The sequence below is a fragment of the Phyllobates terribilis genome, unplaced genomic scaffold, assembly GCF_046119375.1.
Source record: "Phyllobates terribilis strain yellow unplaced genomic scaffold, ASM4611937v1 Scaffold_8__6_contigs__length_399053987, whole genome shotgun sequence".
In the NCBI taxonomy this organism is placed as follows: domain Eukaryota; kingdom Metazoa; phylum Chordata; class Amphibia; order Anura; family Dendrobatidae; genus Phyllobates; species Phyllobates terribilis.
The window spans coordinates 243,201,170-243,220,086 of record NW_027362768.1 but is presented as its reverse complement, the minus strand read 5'-3'; the positions used below and the strand labels follow the sequence as shown (position 1 = coordinate 243,220,086).

The 18,917-nt window shown below is 44.0% G+C and overlaps 1 protein-coding gene across 2 annotated transcripts in view; it reads right to left on the bottom strand.

Annotated features, from left to right (window-relative positions):
• Positions 1 to 18,917, bottom strand: part of PRRX1 (paired related homeobox 1) — a 137,948-nt gene that overhangs the window by 76,175 nt on the left and 42,856 nt on the right. For both annotated transcript variants that reach the window (XM_073642691.1, XM_073642692.1), the window contains exon 3: positions 5,049 to 5,230. In XM_073642691.1, the coding sequence (XP_073498792.1) occupies positions 5,049 to 5,230 (182 nt within the window). The remainder of the gene's footprint in view (positions 1 to 5,048; positions 5,231 to 18,917) is intronic.

Below are 18,917 nucleotides of genomic sequence, written 5' to 3'. Positions count from 1 at the left end.
ACAAGCTAATGTATATAACCCTGGACCCCACTGCTCACATTGCAGCACTGTGCAGGATAGCTAGTATTTATAAGTCCTCTGTTCTCATTTGCAAACAGTCTCCTACAGCCAACTAAAGCCTGCTAAGGTACAGGAGCAATAAGTTATTGACCTGTGAAGTCTCCTTAGCTCTTCTTGAGGGATGAATGACTGCTGACTGCTTCCTCTACCAGCAGCAGTGAAATGCCACAGTGGGGACCTCAGCTCCAGAAATGTTGCCAAGCAGCAGCATGCACTAGCACTGTGTTATGCTGCCATCTACTAGAGACAATAATTACATCTCTTCAAAAACAGAAAAGCCATAGGCCCCAAGACATTAAAGAGGACTTTTCACCAACTGTTACCTTATAAACTGAATGTACAGAAAAAAAATTTGCGACTGATTCATCAAAGCTTTTACTCTTGAAAAGTGTTGTAAGGGTTTTGAAAAGTAAAGCTTTTACTCTAGAAAAGTGTTGCAAAGGTTTTGAAAAGTTGCAAAAATTTTGTGCTGTGGAGAAGTCCGCTAAATGTTTGCAATCTTAGTCATTTTTACACAAGTTTGCATCAACTTTGCTGAAATGGGCAGAGCTGGGGAGGAGCCTGGGCAGGAAAGGGCGTGGCCTTGCTGGCTTGTCAAATTCATCAAATATGCCGGCATTTATGCTATTCATGACTGGAGTAGCACGCCATTCAGAAGAGGCGCCAAATTCCTGAAATGGTGCATGCTTCTTAATGAGTGTGGCGCCTTCTAGCATTCGCTATGCCTGTCTGGATAAATCAGCCCCTTTATTTTTTTTCCCCACTCTGTTTTGGAGATACAGCACCCCAACATTTCTGGCACCTTATTATTATTAATTGTTATTATCACTCAACTGGCAGGTTATTGTGTTCAGCTCTATGACTTGTTCTTTGCAACTTTTCGAAATGTTTTACACCAATCTGGCACAAACACTTTGATTAAATCTGGACCTGCTGTGTCCAGGACATTTGGGACTAGAGATGAGCGGATCGATTCATGGGACTATAGTCCAGCATCCAAGTCAGTGCTACCTGGTGGCTGGACGGGAGGCCGAGAATCTCTAACCTTCCAGCCAGGGTTGCCAACCGTCCAGAAATTTCAGGACAGTCCATAAAAATAAGGTATGTTTTCTGCCTGTCTGTAAAGCAAACTAAGGAGTCCGTATTTTTTTTTAAACTGAAGAAACGTATACAGATTATTTTGACTGTAATTTATCATCATTTTACAGTTTACAGTGAATGCAGCTGATGTCTCCATATCAGAATATTTTAAATGATCAAGAAGGTCAAGATCGATCCCCCCCTTGTCTGATGACTTTATAATCATCTCCTTGTTCTTTTGCAGTCTAGTTAGAGCTCTCGATTCATCTATAGATAAATTTGAGTTACAGTGAGGGTTATTATACTAACTCAAATAGTTACCTGAGACTTTACATAGGTCCCCCTCTTCCTATTTTGTGTAGATATCAATACTTGTTATTTCATTATTCAGGGGCTTTCTGGTACTCTTCTTTTTTAAATCAGTATATGGACCACGGCTTCTCCCTTTATCATTTTGTTATAGTAACCCTATCAATGCAGGATAGCCCTCAATACCCTCATCCGATAGTCCAAGCTGATGGCATTGCTCCCTATCATGCTGCTGAAAAAATAATCTCCATTTAAGATTGCGTCCAAAGATATTAACATCTTTCACCCAATTAAAGCAATTGAATGGATTTGTAGGTACAAGGTTTAGTCCTTTCTGTAATATTCCTCTCTTGAAAGTACAGTGGGTACGGAAAGTATTCAGACCCCTTTACATTTTTCACTCTTTGTTTCATTGCAGCCATTTGGTAAATTCTAAAAAGTTCATTTTTTTTTCTCATTAAAGTACACTCTGCACCTCATCTTGACTGAAAAAAAGCAGAAATGTAGACATTTTTGCAAATTTATTAAAAAAGAAAAACTGAAATATCACATGGTCATAAGTATTCAGTATCAGTATTTACTTTAAAGTGAAAAAAATGAACTTTTTAGAATTTACCAAATGGCTGCAATGAACAATGTAAAGTGGTCTGAATACTTTCCGTACCCACTGTATATGGGATATGAGATTTGTGAAGTATCCTTGATCCAATACAGCATTTTCCTCAGATCGTACCCCATAGGTGATCTCTTTCCCAAAAAAGAGTGTGATGCTGAGGAAAATTGAGTCAAAGCTTGTAGTTGTATCTGAGGTTGTTGATGTTTCTCTCCATGTTCCTCTTTGTCTGGGTTGATTCCTTCTTGTTTGCCATTTTGATTTACAGGGCCTACCTTTTCCTTGAAAATTTCCCACACTACTGCTTTCTGTTTTTTCAGCATCAAATGTATCTATATCAGATGACGATATATCTGTAGTTTGCTTTGATGAAAAACTATATGCTTGGTTATCCTTAAATTCACCTAGCTCTCACGTGAATTGTGTGTGTTTTCTTTCTTTGAGAATCAATTGAAATTTTCCTACTACTGTCTGCCGGGTGTCCTCATGTCTATTGAAATCAGGGTCACCTGTAGAAAGCATGCAGAGAAAAAGCACTGGAAAAAAAGTCCGCTTTTATGCTACATGTGAACATGACCTTAGAGTTACATTTTTATTACATTTTTATGGGTTTAATAGAGAAAAAAAATCAATCTTGTGATTTTTTTTTTTAAGCCATTTACTGAACCATAGATAACCTGATCGCTGTGTTGAAGAAACAGCAGCAATTTCTTTAACCCCTTACCAATCAGGTGATTTTTCGATTTTAGATATTTCCTCCTTTTCTTCCAAGAGTCATAACTTTTTTCATTCCCCATCCACATAGCTGAATGTGGAATACAGGACAAGTTATTATTTAAAATGACATCATTCATTTTATTGTTTCGATGTACTAGAAAATAGGAAAAGATTTCAAGTATAGTAAAATTGCAAAAAAACACTGTAATTCTGCAATTGTGTTGGGGGTTTTGCTTTAACAGAATTCATTTTGTTATAAACATGGCCTGGCAATATGATTCTCCAGGTCAGTACAATTATTGGGAGTCCAAACTTGCAAACTTTTCTATTTTAAATGTTGAAAAAAATGTAATCATTTGTAAAAAACCAAAAAGTTTGCTTGTGTCGCCATTTTCTGATACCTGCAACATTTTCATCTTTACATCGATGGAGCTATATGAGCTCTTGTTTTTTTGTACGGAAACTGATGTTTTTATTAATACCATTTTGGGGTAGATATGACAAAGATTTGATCGCTTAATATTATTGAAAGTTTTGCAGTGACTGAGATGTTGAAGTGACTGGGAAAATTTAATTATGGCATTTTGATTTTTTTCTCCTTATAGCAATTACTGATTGGGTTAATTGATGTTATATTTTGATTGGAGTTTTAAGGATGCAGTAATACCACATATGTTTATTGAAAAATAAAAGCATTTATTTCTTTATTTTTAATTGAAAAAAGAGAGGTGATATGAATTTTTTTAAATACTTAGAAATACATTTTTTTTTGCATTTTATATTTTAGTCCCCTTAGTGGACTTGAACCTATGATAATCTGATCACTTATAAAATATACTGCAAAACAGTAGTATTGCGCTATATAGTAAAAATCCTAAACTGTTTAGCACATTCAATGTCAGCAATCATTGGAATGTCAATATAATTTTCAACATATTGGCGATATAAGAATATGATTGTTTCAATGATTGCTGACATTGAATATGTTAAATAGTTTTGGAAAGCAATGGCTTGGCGGGATGGCTGCATGCATGTCAAATGTATGTGTTTGTCATGGAGTCCAATATCCAGCATTTTTGCGCACTTGGAATACTGAATAAAAACATCTTTAGAACTTTAGTAATTATTTGCATGTTGTATTTTTCACTTTGAGCTGGTATGTTTATTCCTGTCAGCACGTTTTTGTAATGAACAGTAAAGACATGGCTGTGTTGGCTCTTTAATACTGATTATATTTATACCATTGGTGAAAAAATCCTCTTTGTTGAGCTTCTCTAATCAGCATTTGAAGTTTTCCACTAATTAGATTTTGGTGCACAGAGGCTGGAGTGTACACTGGGTCTTCTCCTCCCTGTCTGTGATTCCCCAGGCACCTTCGCCTGCCTCCAGTCTGTGAATGATCTGCCTCTTCCGTTTGAAATTTAAGCAGTGACCCATCATTCAGGACTTAATTGTCATGATTCCACCCCTCAATGTGTCTGGGACGTAGTTACTGACAGCTCAGCCGTCCAATCTGGTGCAGGGGCGTGCTGAAGCTGTCAGTACTTTGATTGACAGCTCAGTCATCCAGTCTGGTGCATGAGCGTGCTGAGCCGTTGGTGTTTTGAGTGACGACTCAGCTGGCAATCTGAGACTGGGAGGTATTGGGCTGCCTTAAGGTGTTCAGGTGATTGCTCAGCTGCTTAGCTTTGGGCTGTCAGTCCCAGATCTCTGCCAGACATACATTCAGCTCAGTGAGGTTTGTCTGTCTGTGCTTTGTGTTCTGTTTGTTAATCTTTTTGCTGCCGTACCTTGGACCTCGTTCCGACCATCCATTTTGCCTGTTTCCTTTGATCTCATCCACTTTCCTCCTGGTATTCTGACCTCGAACAGTTACCTGACTGCGCCTTTGTCTCTTCGCTCTATTTATGACGTACCCTCCTGGCTTTTGACCTTGGACTCCTTGACTACCCTGACTCTCGGCTTGTCCGAGAGAAGTGACTCAGCGTCACATTAATGACTCAGGAGCTTCTGACTCCAGCACTCCCCATCCCCGATTTTCATGCTGCTTTTGATGAATCAAGCCCAAAATTCATAAATTCCTTACTCCGAAAAAAAACATCTTAGAATTAAAGATTTATTTTGCTATATTTCATTGCATAATCAAGGTTTTGTCAGTAGTATCACCTCTATACATGTACTGAACTTGTGTAGTTCTCTGATAAATATTGTTGCACGCACGAGATAAAATTATAAAATTCTTCAACACTCCGGACAATTTAACGTTTACCTATAAGGGGATGCTGAACTCCAGGATAAATATTCATTTGGCCGTGGAGCTGGTCTCGGTACTACTGGTTGTTCAACTGCAGTTACTTCTCCTGAATATGATTTAAGAAGTGAAGCATTCTTATTTGCCAGCATCGCTCTTTCATTTCTTCGAAACTTGGCTCTTCTGTTCTGGAACCAAACCTTAAAAATAGATGTAATGCATATATTTATAAGGTATGTAAATATTCAGTACTCAAAAACAGTATTAGTGTTCCCTGACTACCAATACAGTGGCTGGTAATCTCCCAGAACTAATTTTATTGGTAGTTATGAAATGAGGTTCTATGGAGGTAACAATTTACTTACGGTTTTGCAGGCACTCAATTGTGAAAACCCCACCAAAACACACTGTATATGCATATATCTGTATACAATATATACGCACAGTACAGTGCAAAACGTATAGGCAGATGTGGAAAAAATGCTACAAAGTAAAAATGCTTTTAAAATACAAAGTGAGCAAAAAAAAGAAATCTAAATCAAACCAATATACCGTATTTTTCGGACTATAAGATGCACTTTTTTCCTCCAAAATTTTGGAGAAAAATGGGGGTGCGTATTATAGTCCGGATATACCTTTTGGTTGTGGCTGTGGCTGAGGGAGTGGGAAAGCAGCAGCAGTGGAAGGAGCGGGTCACAGAAGCAGGAGACGGCTGCTGTGGCTAACACTGTGCCCGCTATTAAAGTGAATGAATAATCACTGCTCTACACTCCCATGGGCGCACGTGATCGCACAGCACCTGCAGGAGCTGGCGGCTGCGGTGAACACTGTGCCCACTATTAAAGAAAATTAATATTCACTGCTCCCCATGCCCATGGCACAGAGGAAAAGAAGGTGAATATAATTGTTTATGTTTTTTATGCGTGCGGTGTGTTGAGGGCCATACATACCAGGATGGGGATGAAGGGTGCCATGTATACCAAGATGGGAATGAGGGGTGCCATGCAAACCAGGAATGGTATGAGGGGGCCATGCATACCAGGAAGGGTATGAGGGGACCATGGATACCAGGAATGGTATGAGGGGGCCATGGATACCAGGATGGGTATGAGGGGCCATGCATATCAGGACGGTGATGAGGGGGCCATGCATGCCAAGACAGGGATGAGGGGGCCATGCATACCCGGGATGGGGATGAGTGGGCCATGGATAGCAGGATGGAGATAAGGGGGCCATGCATACCAGTATGGGGATGAGGGGGCCATGCATACCAGGATGGGGATAAGGGGGACATGCATACCAGGATGGGGATAAGGGGACCATGCATACCAGGATGGGGATGAGGGGACCATGTATACCAGGATGAGGGTGAGGGGGTCATGTATACCAGGATGGAGATGAGGGTGCCATGCATACAAGGATGGGGATGAGAAGGCCATGTATACCAGGGTGGGGATGAGGAGGCCATGCATACCAGGATTAGGATGGGGTCTATGTATACCAGGAAGGGGATGAGGAGGCCATGTATACCAGGATGGGGATGAGGGGGCCATGCATGCCAGGATTAGGATGGGACCATGTATACCAGGATGGGAATGAGGGGGCCATGTATACCAGGATGGGGATGAGGGGGCAATGCATACCAGGATGGGGATGAGAGCCGTGTATACCTAGATGGGGTGCCATTTATGCCTGGATTGTGGGCCATGCATGCCTGGATTGGGGGCCATACATACCTGGATTGGGGAACATAGATACCCGTATGGGGGATCATATATACCTGGATGGGGATATATCAGGATGGGGGGGCATATATACAAGGATGCAGACATATATATACCAGGATGGAGGGATATTAGTATAGAATTGGGGGACATTACCCCTATAAGAGTGTCAGCAGCAAAACCTCCACACCACCATAACGGTGCATCATAACATTTTTTGCTTCATTTTTTTTCTATTTTCCTCATCTAAAACCTAGGTGTGTCTTATGGTCTGGTGTGTCTCATAGTCCAAAACATATGGTATGTTGTAGCCATCATTTGCCTTCAAAACAGCATCAATTCCTCTAGGTACACTTGCACACAGTTTTTAAGGAACTAACGTCAAATCTTGTATTGATATAGGCTTGCACAAATCTTTGTGTCACCTCACATCATCCCACACAGACTCGATGATCATGGCTCTTTGGGGGCCAAATAATCACTTCCAGGACTCATTGATCTTTATGCTAAAGATGGTTCATTGGCCATATATATGATTCCTTTGGCCTTGTTTCCATGTTGAAGGTATGTTTATTGGCCGCAATCTTTCCAAGTAGGCCACTTCTGGCCAGACATCTATGAATGGTAATTGGTTGTAGCTGCTCCCACTGATTGCTGCTAATTCTGAGACGATGGCACTGCAGTACTAGACATCTTCCGATTTTGAAGGGAAATTCGCAGGATGCATCTTACAGTACCATCAGGGAGGTATTTAAAAGCTCCAAATGTATTCTGCCACAGGTCAATGACCCCCCAACAAATATTCAATGTCATTAAGAACTATATTCAGCATAAAGAAAAACAAGAAATCCTGGAAGTGATTATATGGCCTCCACAGAGCCCTCATCTCAATATTGGATCTGTGTGGGATTGCATGAAGAGTCAGAATGATTTGCACAAGCCTACATCCACAAAAGATATAAGTTAGTTCAAGATATTTTGAACAACCTCTCTGCTTAGTTCTTTCAAATCCTTTGTGCAAGTACCTAGAAGAATTGACGCATTGATGCTTTTTTGAAGAGAAATGATGGTCACACCAAATATTGATTTGATTTCTCTTTTATTCTTTGATTTTGTAAATTATTGAATGACAAAGGTAAACTATCAACACTTGTACTTGTGAATGCATTCTTCATATTACATATATAGAAAGAGAGAGACAGAGACAGAAAGAGAGAGCTATAAGAGATTTCCAATTAATTGCAATCTTGATTTCTATGCATTTTACACAGTATCCCAACTTGCTTGGAATTTTGTAAGAAAGTTGGGACACTGTGTAAATGTGTAGAAAGCAAGAATGCAATGATTTGAAAATCTCTTATAGCCAAGTTTTATTCACACCAGAGCATAGAATACAGCTCAGAAGTTGAAAATTAGATATTTTTCCATTTCATTTGAAAAAAAATAATTATTTTAAAAATTGACGGCAGCAATACATCTCAATAAAGTTGGAAAAAAATTAACAAAAGGCTAGAAAAGTAAGTTGCACTAAGGAAGGAAAGTATCTGGAGGGTTAATGATCAACTAGCAAAGCAGAAAAACTACATCTGCCAGAAATACCAGACTATTCCAGTAGGGGGAGCCTGAGCTTCATATGCTGCAAAATATGTTCGCACTGAAAAGTTCATCAGGTCAGCTAATACCCTTAGGATCTGTATACTGTATATAAGCAATCCTACAGCAGGTACAAATCCAGTGCAATGTGAGTAAAGTGCATAAATGCTAGGCTCTGCACTATGTGAAGCACTTTCTATATACTATCGGTCTTGAGCCTCACCTAATTATCTCATATCTTAAACTAATTGCACTTTATCTATGCTTGGCATGACATGGTGTAGGCTTGAGCACTCTGCATTTATGTCTTAGGCTATGAGTCCACGATGCAGAAATGCTCCGGATTTTTCCTGAGCGTTTCTGCATCTCCCTGGCAGAAAAAACGCATGCGGATTGTACATGCAGATTGTACATGTGGATTGTACATGCGTTTTTCCTGCCAGGAACAAGTGGATTTGAAGCGTTCTTCACATGCATTTCCGCATGCGGGTTGTCAAGCGCTTTCCAGGTGATTTTTAGCATCACTTGGAAAGTGCTTGACAACTTGGTCACACTATATAAATACATGCAACCGGCATGGATTTATATATAGTGTAACCGTAAAAGAATGGTAAAAAATAAAAAAATAAACCTATACTTACCTTCCGATGGCCCCCGGAGTCTTTATTCGCTCCGTCCTGGCTGCCGGCAGCTCGCGGTATACTGAAGGACCTGCCGTCACATGACTTTGACGTCAGTGCAGGTCCTTCAGTCCACCGCGAGCTGCCAGCAAGTGAAGACAAGCGCAACGGGGGCCATCAGAAGGTAAATATAATATTTATTTTTTATTTTAATCTTTTTATTTTACAGGTTCTATGGTACCCGGGTCCGGAGCAGAGTCTCTTCTTCTCCAGACCCGGGTACCATCCCCACATTGAAACGCTTGGATTCCGCATGTACAGATGCAGTGATGCGGATTCCATGCGTTCCAATGCAAGTCAATGGCGGCGAAAACGCAGCGCTTCCGCAAAATAATTAGTAGTGCTGCGTATTTTTCCGCAATGATAATCCGCAGCATGTGCACAGCACATGCGGATTATCATTGGGGAACATGGCAGACTTTCTACCAAGCGTTTTTTAAGCGTTTTTGCTGCTGCGGAAATGCTTAAAAAAGGCATCGTGGGCACACAGCCTTAAAATATTAGGTGTAGTCTGTGCAGTCTGCTTGGTACCTCTCTCTATTATGTTAAGCACATTCTCTATATACTAGTGATCCTAAGACTTAGTTCTATGAACTCATATCCATTATTGCATAGCTGATTGCACTTTTAACTACTTCCAGCAGCCACAGGCCTTGTTTTCCGCTTGAGCAGGACTCACTGTCCACCTAGCATTTATGCACTTTAGTCACATTGCACTTTACTGGATTTGTACCTGCTGTAGGATTGCTTATATATGCAGACCCAAAGGGTATTAGCTGACATGTGATGAACTTTTCTGAGCTAACATATTTTTCAGCATATGGAGCTCAGGCTCCCTCTACAGGAATAGTCTGGTATTTCTGGCAGATGTAGTTTTTCTGCTTTGTTTTCCCTTATTTTTAGTGTTTTATAATTTTTAATTTTATTCAATAAAGTATACTGTATTTGAATTTGGATGGCTCTAGCTTCCTTTTCTCTATAAGTTTATATAATTTTGTGGAAGTGCCATTACTATATGGGCTGTATTCTAGGTATATAATGTTTCTGAAAATTGTGGAACAATTTCAGAAAATTATTCCTCAACATAAAATTGCAAAGACTTTGAACCTCCCCCTGCAAATTACTGCAATGGCTCAGTAATACTTTCAGAAATCATTGTCTGTGAACACAGTTTGCCATGCAATCCTCACATGCAAATCTATCATGAAAGAAAAAGCCATATATCAACACAATCAATAAATGCTCCCATCTTCTCTGGGTTAAAGTTTATTTAAAATGAACTAAGGCAAAAAGGAAAACTATTCTGTGGTCAGATGAATCAATTCTTTATGGAAACCACAGATGCTGTGTCCTGCAGATGCTGTAGCATTGCTCTATATAGCACAAGCGATCACACGATTACAGGTTATAGTCCCCTAAGGTGACTAACAATTCCAGTGAAAAGTAAAAAAAAAAAGTTTTAAAAAAATATGGAAAATATAAAAAAAAAACATACAAGTTCAAATCACCACACTTTTCACCCATTAAAAATAAATAAATACAATACACGTATGTTGTATCACAACATTCAGAAAGGTCTGATTTTTCAAAATATAAAAATAATTATCCCAGTCGGTAAATACCATACACAGAAAAAAATTCAAGAATGACAAAATTACATTTTTGTGGTTGCTGCAATACCACGTAAAATACTGTAACAAGCGATCAAAATGTCATAGCTATCCAAAATGGTAGCAATAATGTTGTCTCATCCCGCAAACAATAAGTCATCACACACCTCCGTCGACTGAAAAATAAAAACGTTATGGGTCTCAGAAAATGGTGACACAACCCAGAATATTTTTTTGTTCAAATTTCTGATTTCTTTTTCACCACTAAAATAATATAAAAACTGGAAACATTTGGTATTACAGTAATTGTACTGATGAGGAGAATCATATTTCCGGGTAATTTTTATAACACAATGTACACCATAAAAATTATTCCCAAAAAACAATGTCAGAATTTCATTATTTTCACAATTTCTCCCAACTTTGATTTTCTTTCCCGTTGTCCAGTACATTTTGTGTTAAAATGAATGAGGTCATTCAAAAGTACAAGTCAACCTGCAAAAAACAAGACTTCATATGTCTATGGGATGTAAGGTGGCTGTTAGACACATAGTGGATGGGAGATAAACCTGGAGTGATGCATTAGTACATAAAGGACTAAAAGGGGTTATTTGGCCATGAAAGGTTGATTACGAGCAGCTGAACAGCTGCTCACCATATCTACACCCCTGGATGTGGTTCATTTTGTAAAAGGAGACCTGTATGTCTCGCAGATGTTTGTGTGTATGGAGGTGTGCAGATCTCCTGGATTGAGTGACTTTGTAAAGGCTAAGAAGCTGGACTCTAAACCAGGCCGGCTAACCAGCACTATTGTATGGACTTTTTGCTTTATGTTTTACTTCATGCCGGACAAGGGCTGTATTTGAGTTTCCTCTAATGTGGTTGATGAGGACTGAAATAAACCAGCTGGACTTTAAATAGAAACAGTTCCTGTGATACCTCAGATCGCTCCCAAGTGAGTAGCATTGTTACATTTGGTGTTAGAAGTGCGGGCAGTGTTCCCATGACCTGCAGAAGTACTGAATGTTATGGGAGAAGGCAGCTATAAGCCAGGGAGCAACATAAGACAGAATGGAGGACCTGATTAAACACCTGGTGCAAGCTCAACAGGAGACATGTAAGCTGCTTATACAACAGTGTTCCCATGACATGTAGAAGTACTGCATGTCATGGGAGAAGGCAGCTATAAGCCAGGGAGCATGGTCAGACAGAATGGAGCACCTGATTAAACACCTGGCGCAAGCTCAACAGGATACAAGTAAGTGTGACATGCAGAAGTAGTGCTGTTGCTTCAAAAGCATCCAGCAACTATAAGAGTTAACACAGACACAACAGACAGGAAGTGTTGTGCTTCAGAAGCATCCAGCAACTAGAGGGGTTAACACAGTCACAGGAGACAGAGAGTGTTTTAGCAGAGCCCCAGGGGGATTGTGGGAAACTTATTATTGTAGTCTGGCTGAAGCCGAAGAGAAAGGTGGTGTGTTATCTGGATCTGACAGAAGGCAACGGAACAGTATACAGATCAAGAGAGAAACTAAACACAGGTCAGATAAACTCCCTGAACTAAAATTGCAGAGTAGTATCAGGCAGGAAGATAAAGACTGGAAGGAATTGTGTCATAGGGATCATCTCCCTCATCAAACCCCCCCCCTCCATCTCCATGCAGAATAAAGAATGCTGTGTACTAGTGAGTCCTTGTGAAGGAAAAGCCTGCTGTTTATGCATAGAAGTGTGCTGCCAAGAGATATAGTCTGTGCTGAATTATGCTACTGAAGAGACTGTAATACTGTGCCTGCTTTATGAGACTGTACTGTAATGAAGATTGTTGCTGTAATATCCCTGAATTGCACTGGCCGTGCTTCAGATTAAATTCCACTGATAAACTGTTGAAAAAGACTCTTGTCAGATGTGTCTGGTCAGCAACTGAATCTATCGTGTGCCTGAGAGAAGCTGCAGCCTATGGTCACCCTGAGTAACGGTTCCCCCAGGATTCCAACGAATTCATGAAACCCGTCTCGCCCTATCTGAACCTAGCGGTGTGCGTGTGACATTTGTGGCCCGTACGGGCAGTCCTGAGCGGGAATTAGCGTGTAGAGGGAGACAAGGAAAAATGTCTGGAAAAACACAGCAGCACAGCACCTCAATTCAACTCTGCTACACCAGTTAAAGGGGACCAGCCGTAAAGAAAACTCACTAGCAGCAATGGATGTGGAAATACAAATGGACAGAATTAGTAAGGTGCTACTTCAGTTGACCTGTGAAGAATTGAGAACAGTAGCAGACCATATAAAGATGTCAGAAGAACAAATTTCTAAAGCACACAACCGCAGGCAACTGTTTGCTGCCATTAATGCAAAAATGGATGGGATGAGCTACGGGAGAAAGAAGCTGAAGACGTCATGGGGACGTTCCTCCAGGAGCTAACACAGTTTCTAACCAGGTTGAAGTTGAAGTATGGAGGGGCGGCACCAATTACCAAAATCGGGAATCTCCGTCCGCAGACTGAACTACAGGAATTGAAAGAACAACTCAAAGCCCTAACAGCCCTGCAGGAATTGACTAAAATCTCTGAACAGGTGACAGACTCAGACAGAACCTTTAACCTGCTCGGGTTAGATAAATCAGGAAGACAGTCCTCTCTAACACCACAAATCACCATAAGGAAAGAATTCAAGATCCTGGAGAGTGTGAACAGAAAGAGAGATTTTCTTATATGAACTTGTTGCACCAGATCGATGCAGGCTTACAGAAAGGCTACCAGCCAGATGAGATCGTTGAGGGGGTGGTGAAAGCGATCAGCCCAGGATTGAATCTCCGTAGTATGCTAGAAATGAAGAGTAAATTGACCTTGTAACAGCTGAAGATGATTTTAAAAGGTCACTATAAGAGAGTACCTTAGAATTGTTCCCCTGACCCATTAACCTCTGTAATGCAGCAGCTTGCTAGCATTACTGTAAATGGTCCAGGATGTGTTTTACCTGACCATGTACCTTCCCCTTTAACTGACTGGTCACATGACTGTGACATCACACAGGTCCTGTATGCACAGTAAAGGTCTGTACACATGACTGGGACAGCACACAGGACCTATACACACAGCTGACTGATCACATGACTGTGACATCAGCAAGGTCCTGTCAGTATGTGGGTGTCTGTGCACAGGATATATAAACTGTTATGCACACGCCCGGGCTGAGTGGCGTGTGCGTGTGATTGTAGTGATTCCACTGGACCATGAACCGGAGAGTGCCTGGAGGGGCGTGACTAAGTATCTGGCCGATCCGACCAAGATGGCACGACGGCATACGACGCCAGTGCACCAGGGAGAAACCGGGCAGAGGGACCAGGTGCTACTCCAGGTCAAACTCCGGACACGGGGGTTGACCCACACAGGGATTACTGGATCAGGCTGGTTAGGCTGGCGCACAGACTGGAGGGTATAGGCAGGCACGACTGGTATGCAGGCAGGCGGGTAAAGGCAAGCGCAGCTAGAGTGCAGACAGGGAGGCACTAGCAGGTAGGAACACAGGCGGGATAGGACCCAGTACACACTGGGACTCAGGAACAGGCAGGTTAGGCTGGCACAGACTGGTGGATATAAGCAAACACGGCAGGTATGCAGATGGGTGGATACAGGCGAGTATGCAGGCAGGGAGGTACTGGCCGAAAGGACGGGCTGGAGCACAGAAAGGTTAAGACCCAGTACAGACTGGGTCACAGAACCGCAGATGCGGTAGACAACCACAGCAGAGAGGGAACGCCCGAAGCGGTGGGCAAGAACAGAGCAGGACGGGGCTGCAGGAGCAGCGAGCACAAGCAGGGCAGGACAGGACTGCCGGAGCAGCGGGCAGAAGCAGGGCAGGACAGGACTGCCGGAGCAGCGGGCAGAAGCAGGGCAGGACAGGACTGCCGGAGCAGCGGGCAGAAGCAGGGCAGGACAGGACTGCCGGAGCAGCGGGCAGAAGCAGGGCAGGACAGGACTGCCGGAGCAGCGGGCAGAAGCAGAGCAGGACAGGACTGCCGGAGCAGCGGGCAGAAGCAGGGCAGGACAGGACTGCCGGAGCAGCGGGCAGAAGCAGGGCAGGACAGGACTGCCGGAGCAGCGGGCAGAAGCAGGGCAGGACAGGACTGCCGGAGCAGCGGGCAGAAGCAGGGCAGGACAGGACTGCCGGAGCAGCGGGCAGAAGCAGGGCAGGACAGGACTGCCGGAGCAGCGGGCAGAAGCAGGGCAGGACAGGACTGCCGGAGCAGCGGGCAGAAGCAGAGCAGGACAGGACTGCCGGAGCAGCGGGCAGAAGCAGGGCAGGACAGGACTGCCGGAGCAGCGGGCAGAAGCAGGGCAGGACAGGACTGCCGGAGCAGCGGGCAGAAGCAGGGCAGGACAGGACTGCCGGAGCAGCGGGCAGAAGCAGGGCAGGACAGGACTGCCGGAGCAGCGGGCAGAAGCAGGGCAGGACAGGACTGCCGGAGCAGTGGGCAGAAGCAGGGCAGGACAGGACTGCCGGAGCAGTGGGCAGAAGCAGGGCAGGCTAGAACCGCCGGAGCGGTAAGCAAAGGAGTCAGAGCAAGCTAGGCTGAGTAGGGGGGACAGGGCTCTGTTCACACGGAACAGACAGGAAGAGAAAGGCAGAGCCAGATACCCACAGGGTACTTGCAGTGAAGTAGCGAGTGGACCACAAACTCACAAACGGGAGTACAGAGACAACAAGCAGGAGTTAGGTACGAGTTCAGACTCTGCAGAAAAAGGAAGGGAACGGACATCGGACATAGAGGCAAAACAGGTAAAGGATAGGAGAGAGTTCAGACTGGAACTGAGTGTACGGAGGAGACCGACACTGCAGAGGGATGCAGGAGCGGGTCTGGGAATACGGCCCCCAGAGAGGCGGGACGTACAGGCAAGGAGCGTGTTCAGACAGGACAGACAAGATACAGGAGCGGGTCTAGGTAATCGGCCCCTAGAAGGCGGGAGGAACAGGCTAGGAGCGTGTTCAGACAGGACAGACAAGATACAGGAGCGGGTCTAGGTAATCGGCCCCTAGAAGGCGGGAGGAACAGGCTAGGAGTGTGTTCAGACAGGCCTGGAAATACAGCCTCCAGGAAAGGCAGACAAGAGAACACAGAACGGGACCTGGCACCTTCAGAGTGCAAGCACACACTGAATGAAACACTATGCTCAGGCAGGGATAGATGGAAGCAGCTGAGCTATATACCAGGTGACAGACAGCAATAGGCTGAGGACGCACAAGGGGTGTGACCCACAGCAGGTACAAAAAGCAGGAAGTGATCGGGCGCCGCCCTTAAGCAGCAGAAACAGACACAAACAGACAGCATGGAGGGAAGCCAGAGAGACATTCTGGACAGGAGATCAAGTGCGCGCTCTTGCACAGTGGGAGATGGACCACTATGCAAGGACGCCGCCAGGTATGTTACATAAACCCTGGTGATTTGAGACAGGTGTGTTCGGTGTGAGGCGTGAGGCCTGTGCTCCGTGTGTGTGGTACACCGTTTGTGAGAGGCCTAGTGAGGCCGAGTGAAGCCTGGCAGCCTGAAAGGCAAAGACTGGATCCTGTGCGGATGCTAGTGGCCTTGGAAGGCAGCGGCTTTGGAGTGAAGCCTGGTACCTGAAAGGTCGAGCGCTGGATCCTGTGTGGATGCTAGTGGCCTTGGAAGGCAGAGGCTTGAGGAAGAGTCCTGAAAGGCAGAGCCTGGATCCTGTGTGGATGTCAGTGGCCTTTGAGGGAACGACGGCTGGAGACCCCTACCTGGGAAGCCACAAAGCCACAGTGGTGGCGGATTAAATGGACTGCAGCAACTAAACCCGGCAAAGGTAATACACTTTGTTACATGGACTGTGTTATGGTCATTGATAACTTATTACCTTGCCGTAGGCTGTAACCTGGAGCAAGTGGGCCTGTGTGCCACTTGGCTCATGAATATTGTAGATATGTGTGTCGGCGTGCCACGGAGTTGGACCCGGTGAACTGTGGCTTATGAAGTAATAAACTGCAGCTTTGTGAGAAAAACGTAAAGACATTGCACGTGTGCATTGATTGACGCAGCGAAGCGAGTAACCCCCATTATGATGACTAGCGCTGCCTTACACCTCTCACAGAAAAATAATGAATCATCCCAAAGTTTCTTGTTCAGAGCAATTGAACTGAAGGATAGATTGTTGTTTGCATCAAGAGATGTACAAGCGGAGGAGAGGTTTGATGCTAGATTAGTCCATAAGAAGTTCTTGAGATTATTGGAAACGGGGTTAATCAGCAAAGACATCAAGTTGCAGCTGAAACAGTACCTAGAAGATCCTGGCATTCTGGACAAAGTCCTAATTGAAAAAATGAACGAGACAACTAGTTTGGAGTCAGAGAGCGAACAGGCTCTGCTCCTAAAATCACCAAAATGAGTCAGCTGAAGATGGAGACCCCCGGTGGCCAGTCCGAAGATAATCATCGAGACCCTCCAGTGCCACCTCCGAGAGGGAACCTTAAAGCACCAACAAAAGAGAGGACCGCCAGCGCTGACTGGGAGGAAGTAATAGGAGAACTGCGAGCCGAGTTGATTTAGGTGAAAAAGTTGATTCGTTCTAGACAAGAACCTGTATCCCTCAGACACAGGGGTAGGTTCCAAAACAGAAGACACCCGGCTTGTGAAACATGCCATTCATCAAATCAGAGTACTGTATGCGTCCACTGTCTAAGATGTGGTGATGAAGGACATTATGCCAAGGAATGCCAATGGTCACAGTCGTTTGGGGTTAAAAGACAGAAGGTTACCAGTGCAGGGCGACTGGTAACCGCGACACGGAGAAGGCCCCAGAAGTAAATCCAAATCTCACCAAACCCAGAACGGCGCATTAGGTAAAACGGCTGCATCAGTACTATCCCCAAGTGTGTTCCCATCTACAACAGCTGCAAGAGAGACAGGGGCATCAGTTACTTAATGCCCAGTGTGGAGGTTAAATGATGTGCTCCTGGGAAGAGGATCCCTCAGTCAGTAAATATAGCATCATCAGTCTAATCAATGAAAGATGCTTTATACAGTGCCAGCTAGATGGACTCCTGGTAAAAGCACTGTGGGACACAGAAGCCCAAGCGAGCCTTTTAAATGAAGAATGGAGAAGGCGCTACCTGCCAGGTACAACTCTTAGGACCAGTGGAACTCCACGGCAAAGCCGTCAACCAGACCAAAGTCCCTTTCATAGGCTGGGTGGAAGTGACTTTCCAACTGAGGGCCACGAAGAACAACAACACCATCAAGCTTTTGGTACCTTTTCTCGTGACCAGTGATCAGAACGTGGCAGAGGATCCTATCCTGGGTTATAATGTAATCAGTGAAGTTATCACGAAACACAAGTCAGGGACACTGGTAGTGGATGCAATTGTCACATCACTTGCCATACCCAACGCCGTGGCAGAAAATGTGATTTATAGAGTAAAGAAAGCACAGAATACAATGGACCTAAAAGAAGTCAAGGTAGGTTGGCGCTCAACCATCATCCCTGCAAACCAAATGGTGGGGGTGAGGTGTGGAGTCCGGGTAGAACCGGGAAGAAAAGTCCAGAAAAGACTGTTCATGCCAAAAGACTCCTCAGAAATTCCGGAAGCCCTAGTTGAAGGTGAGACTGTGCTTATGGTTCCTACTGGTGAGTTTGCTCGAGTGACAGTACCGGTGATGAATACTATGAAACACGAAATTAGACTGGATCCAAAGACTGTGTTAGGTCACATCGTAACTGTTAAACCAGTATATCCAGCCAGTGTGAGACCAGCCCATGGGTCTACCGTGAATTCAGTCTCCCCACCAAGAAACAGAAGTTGCGCAGGGGAGGAAATTGCACGACCCACCTCGGGGTCATGGGATCCCCCAGTACCCCCGGAACACTTGTGTGCTGAAGATCGAGCCGTAGCAAAACAGATGCTGAGAGAAGAGTGTCATGCATTCTCTAAAGATGACTCTGATATAGGCTGTATCCCATCGTTGCAGTTGAAAATCAAATTGAAAGACACAAGCCCAGTAACCAGAAGTTACATGTCTGTGCCAAAACCATTACACCGTGAAGTGAAAGAGTATTTACAAGACCTAATCAACAGAGGTTGGGTCCAAAAGTCGAAGTTGTCTTATTCCTCTCCTATTGTTTGTGTTAGGAAGAAGGACGGTACATTGAGACTCTGCTGTGATTACCGGGAACTAAACCGAAAGTCAATACCTGATCGGCACCCGATACCAAAGATTCAAGACATGCTGGATAGCCTATCAGGAAGTACCTGGTTGTCTGTC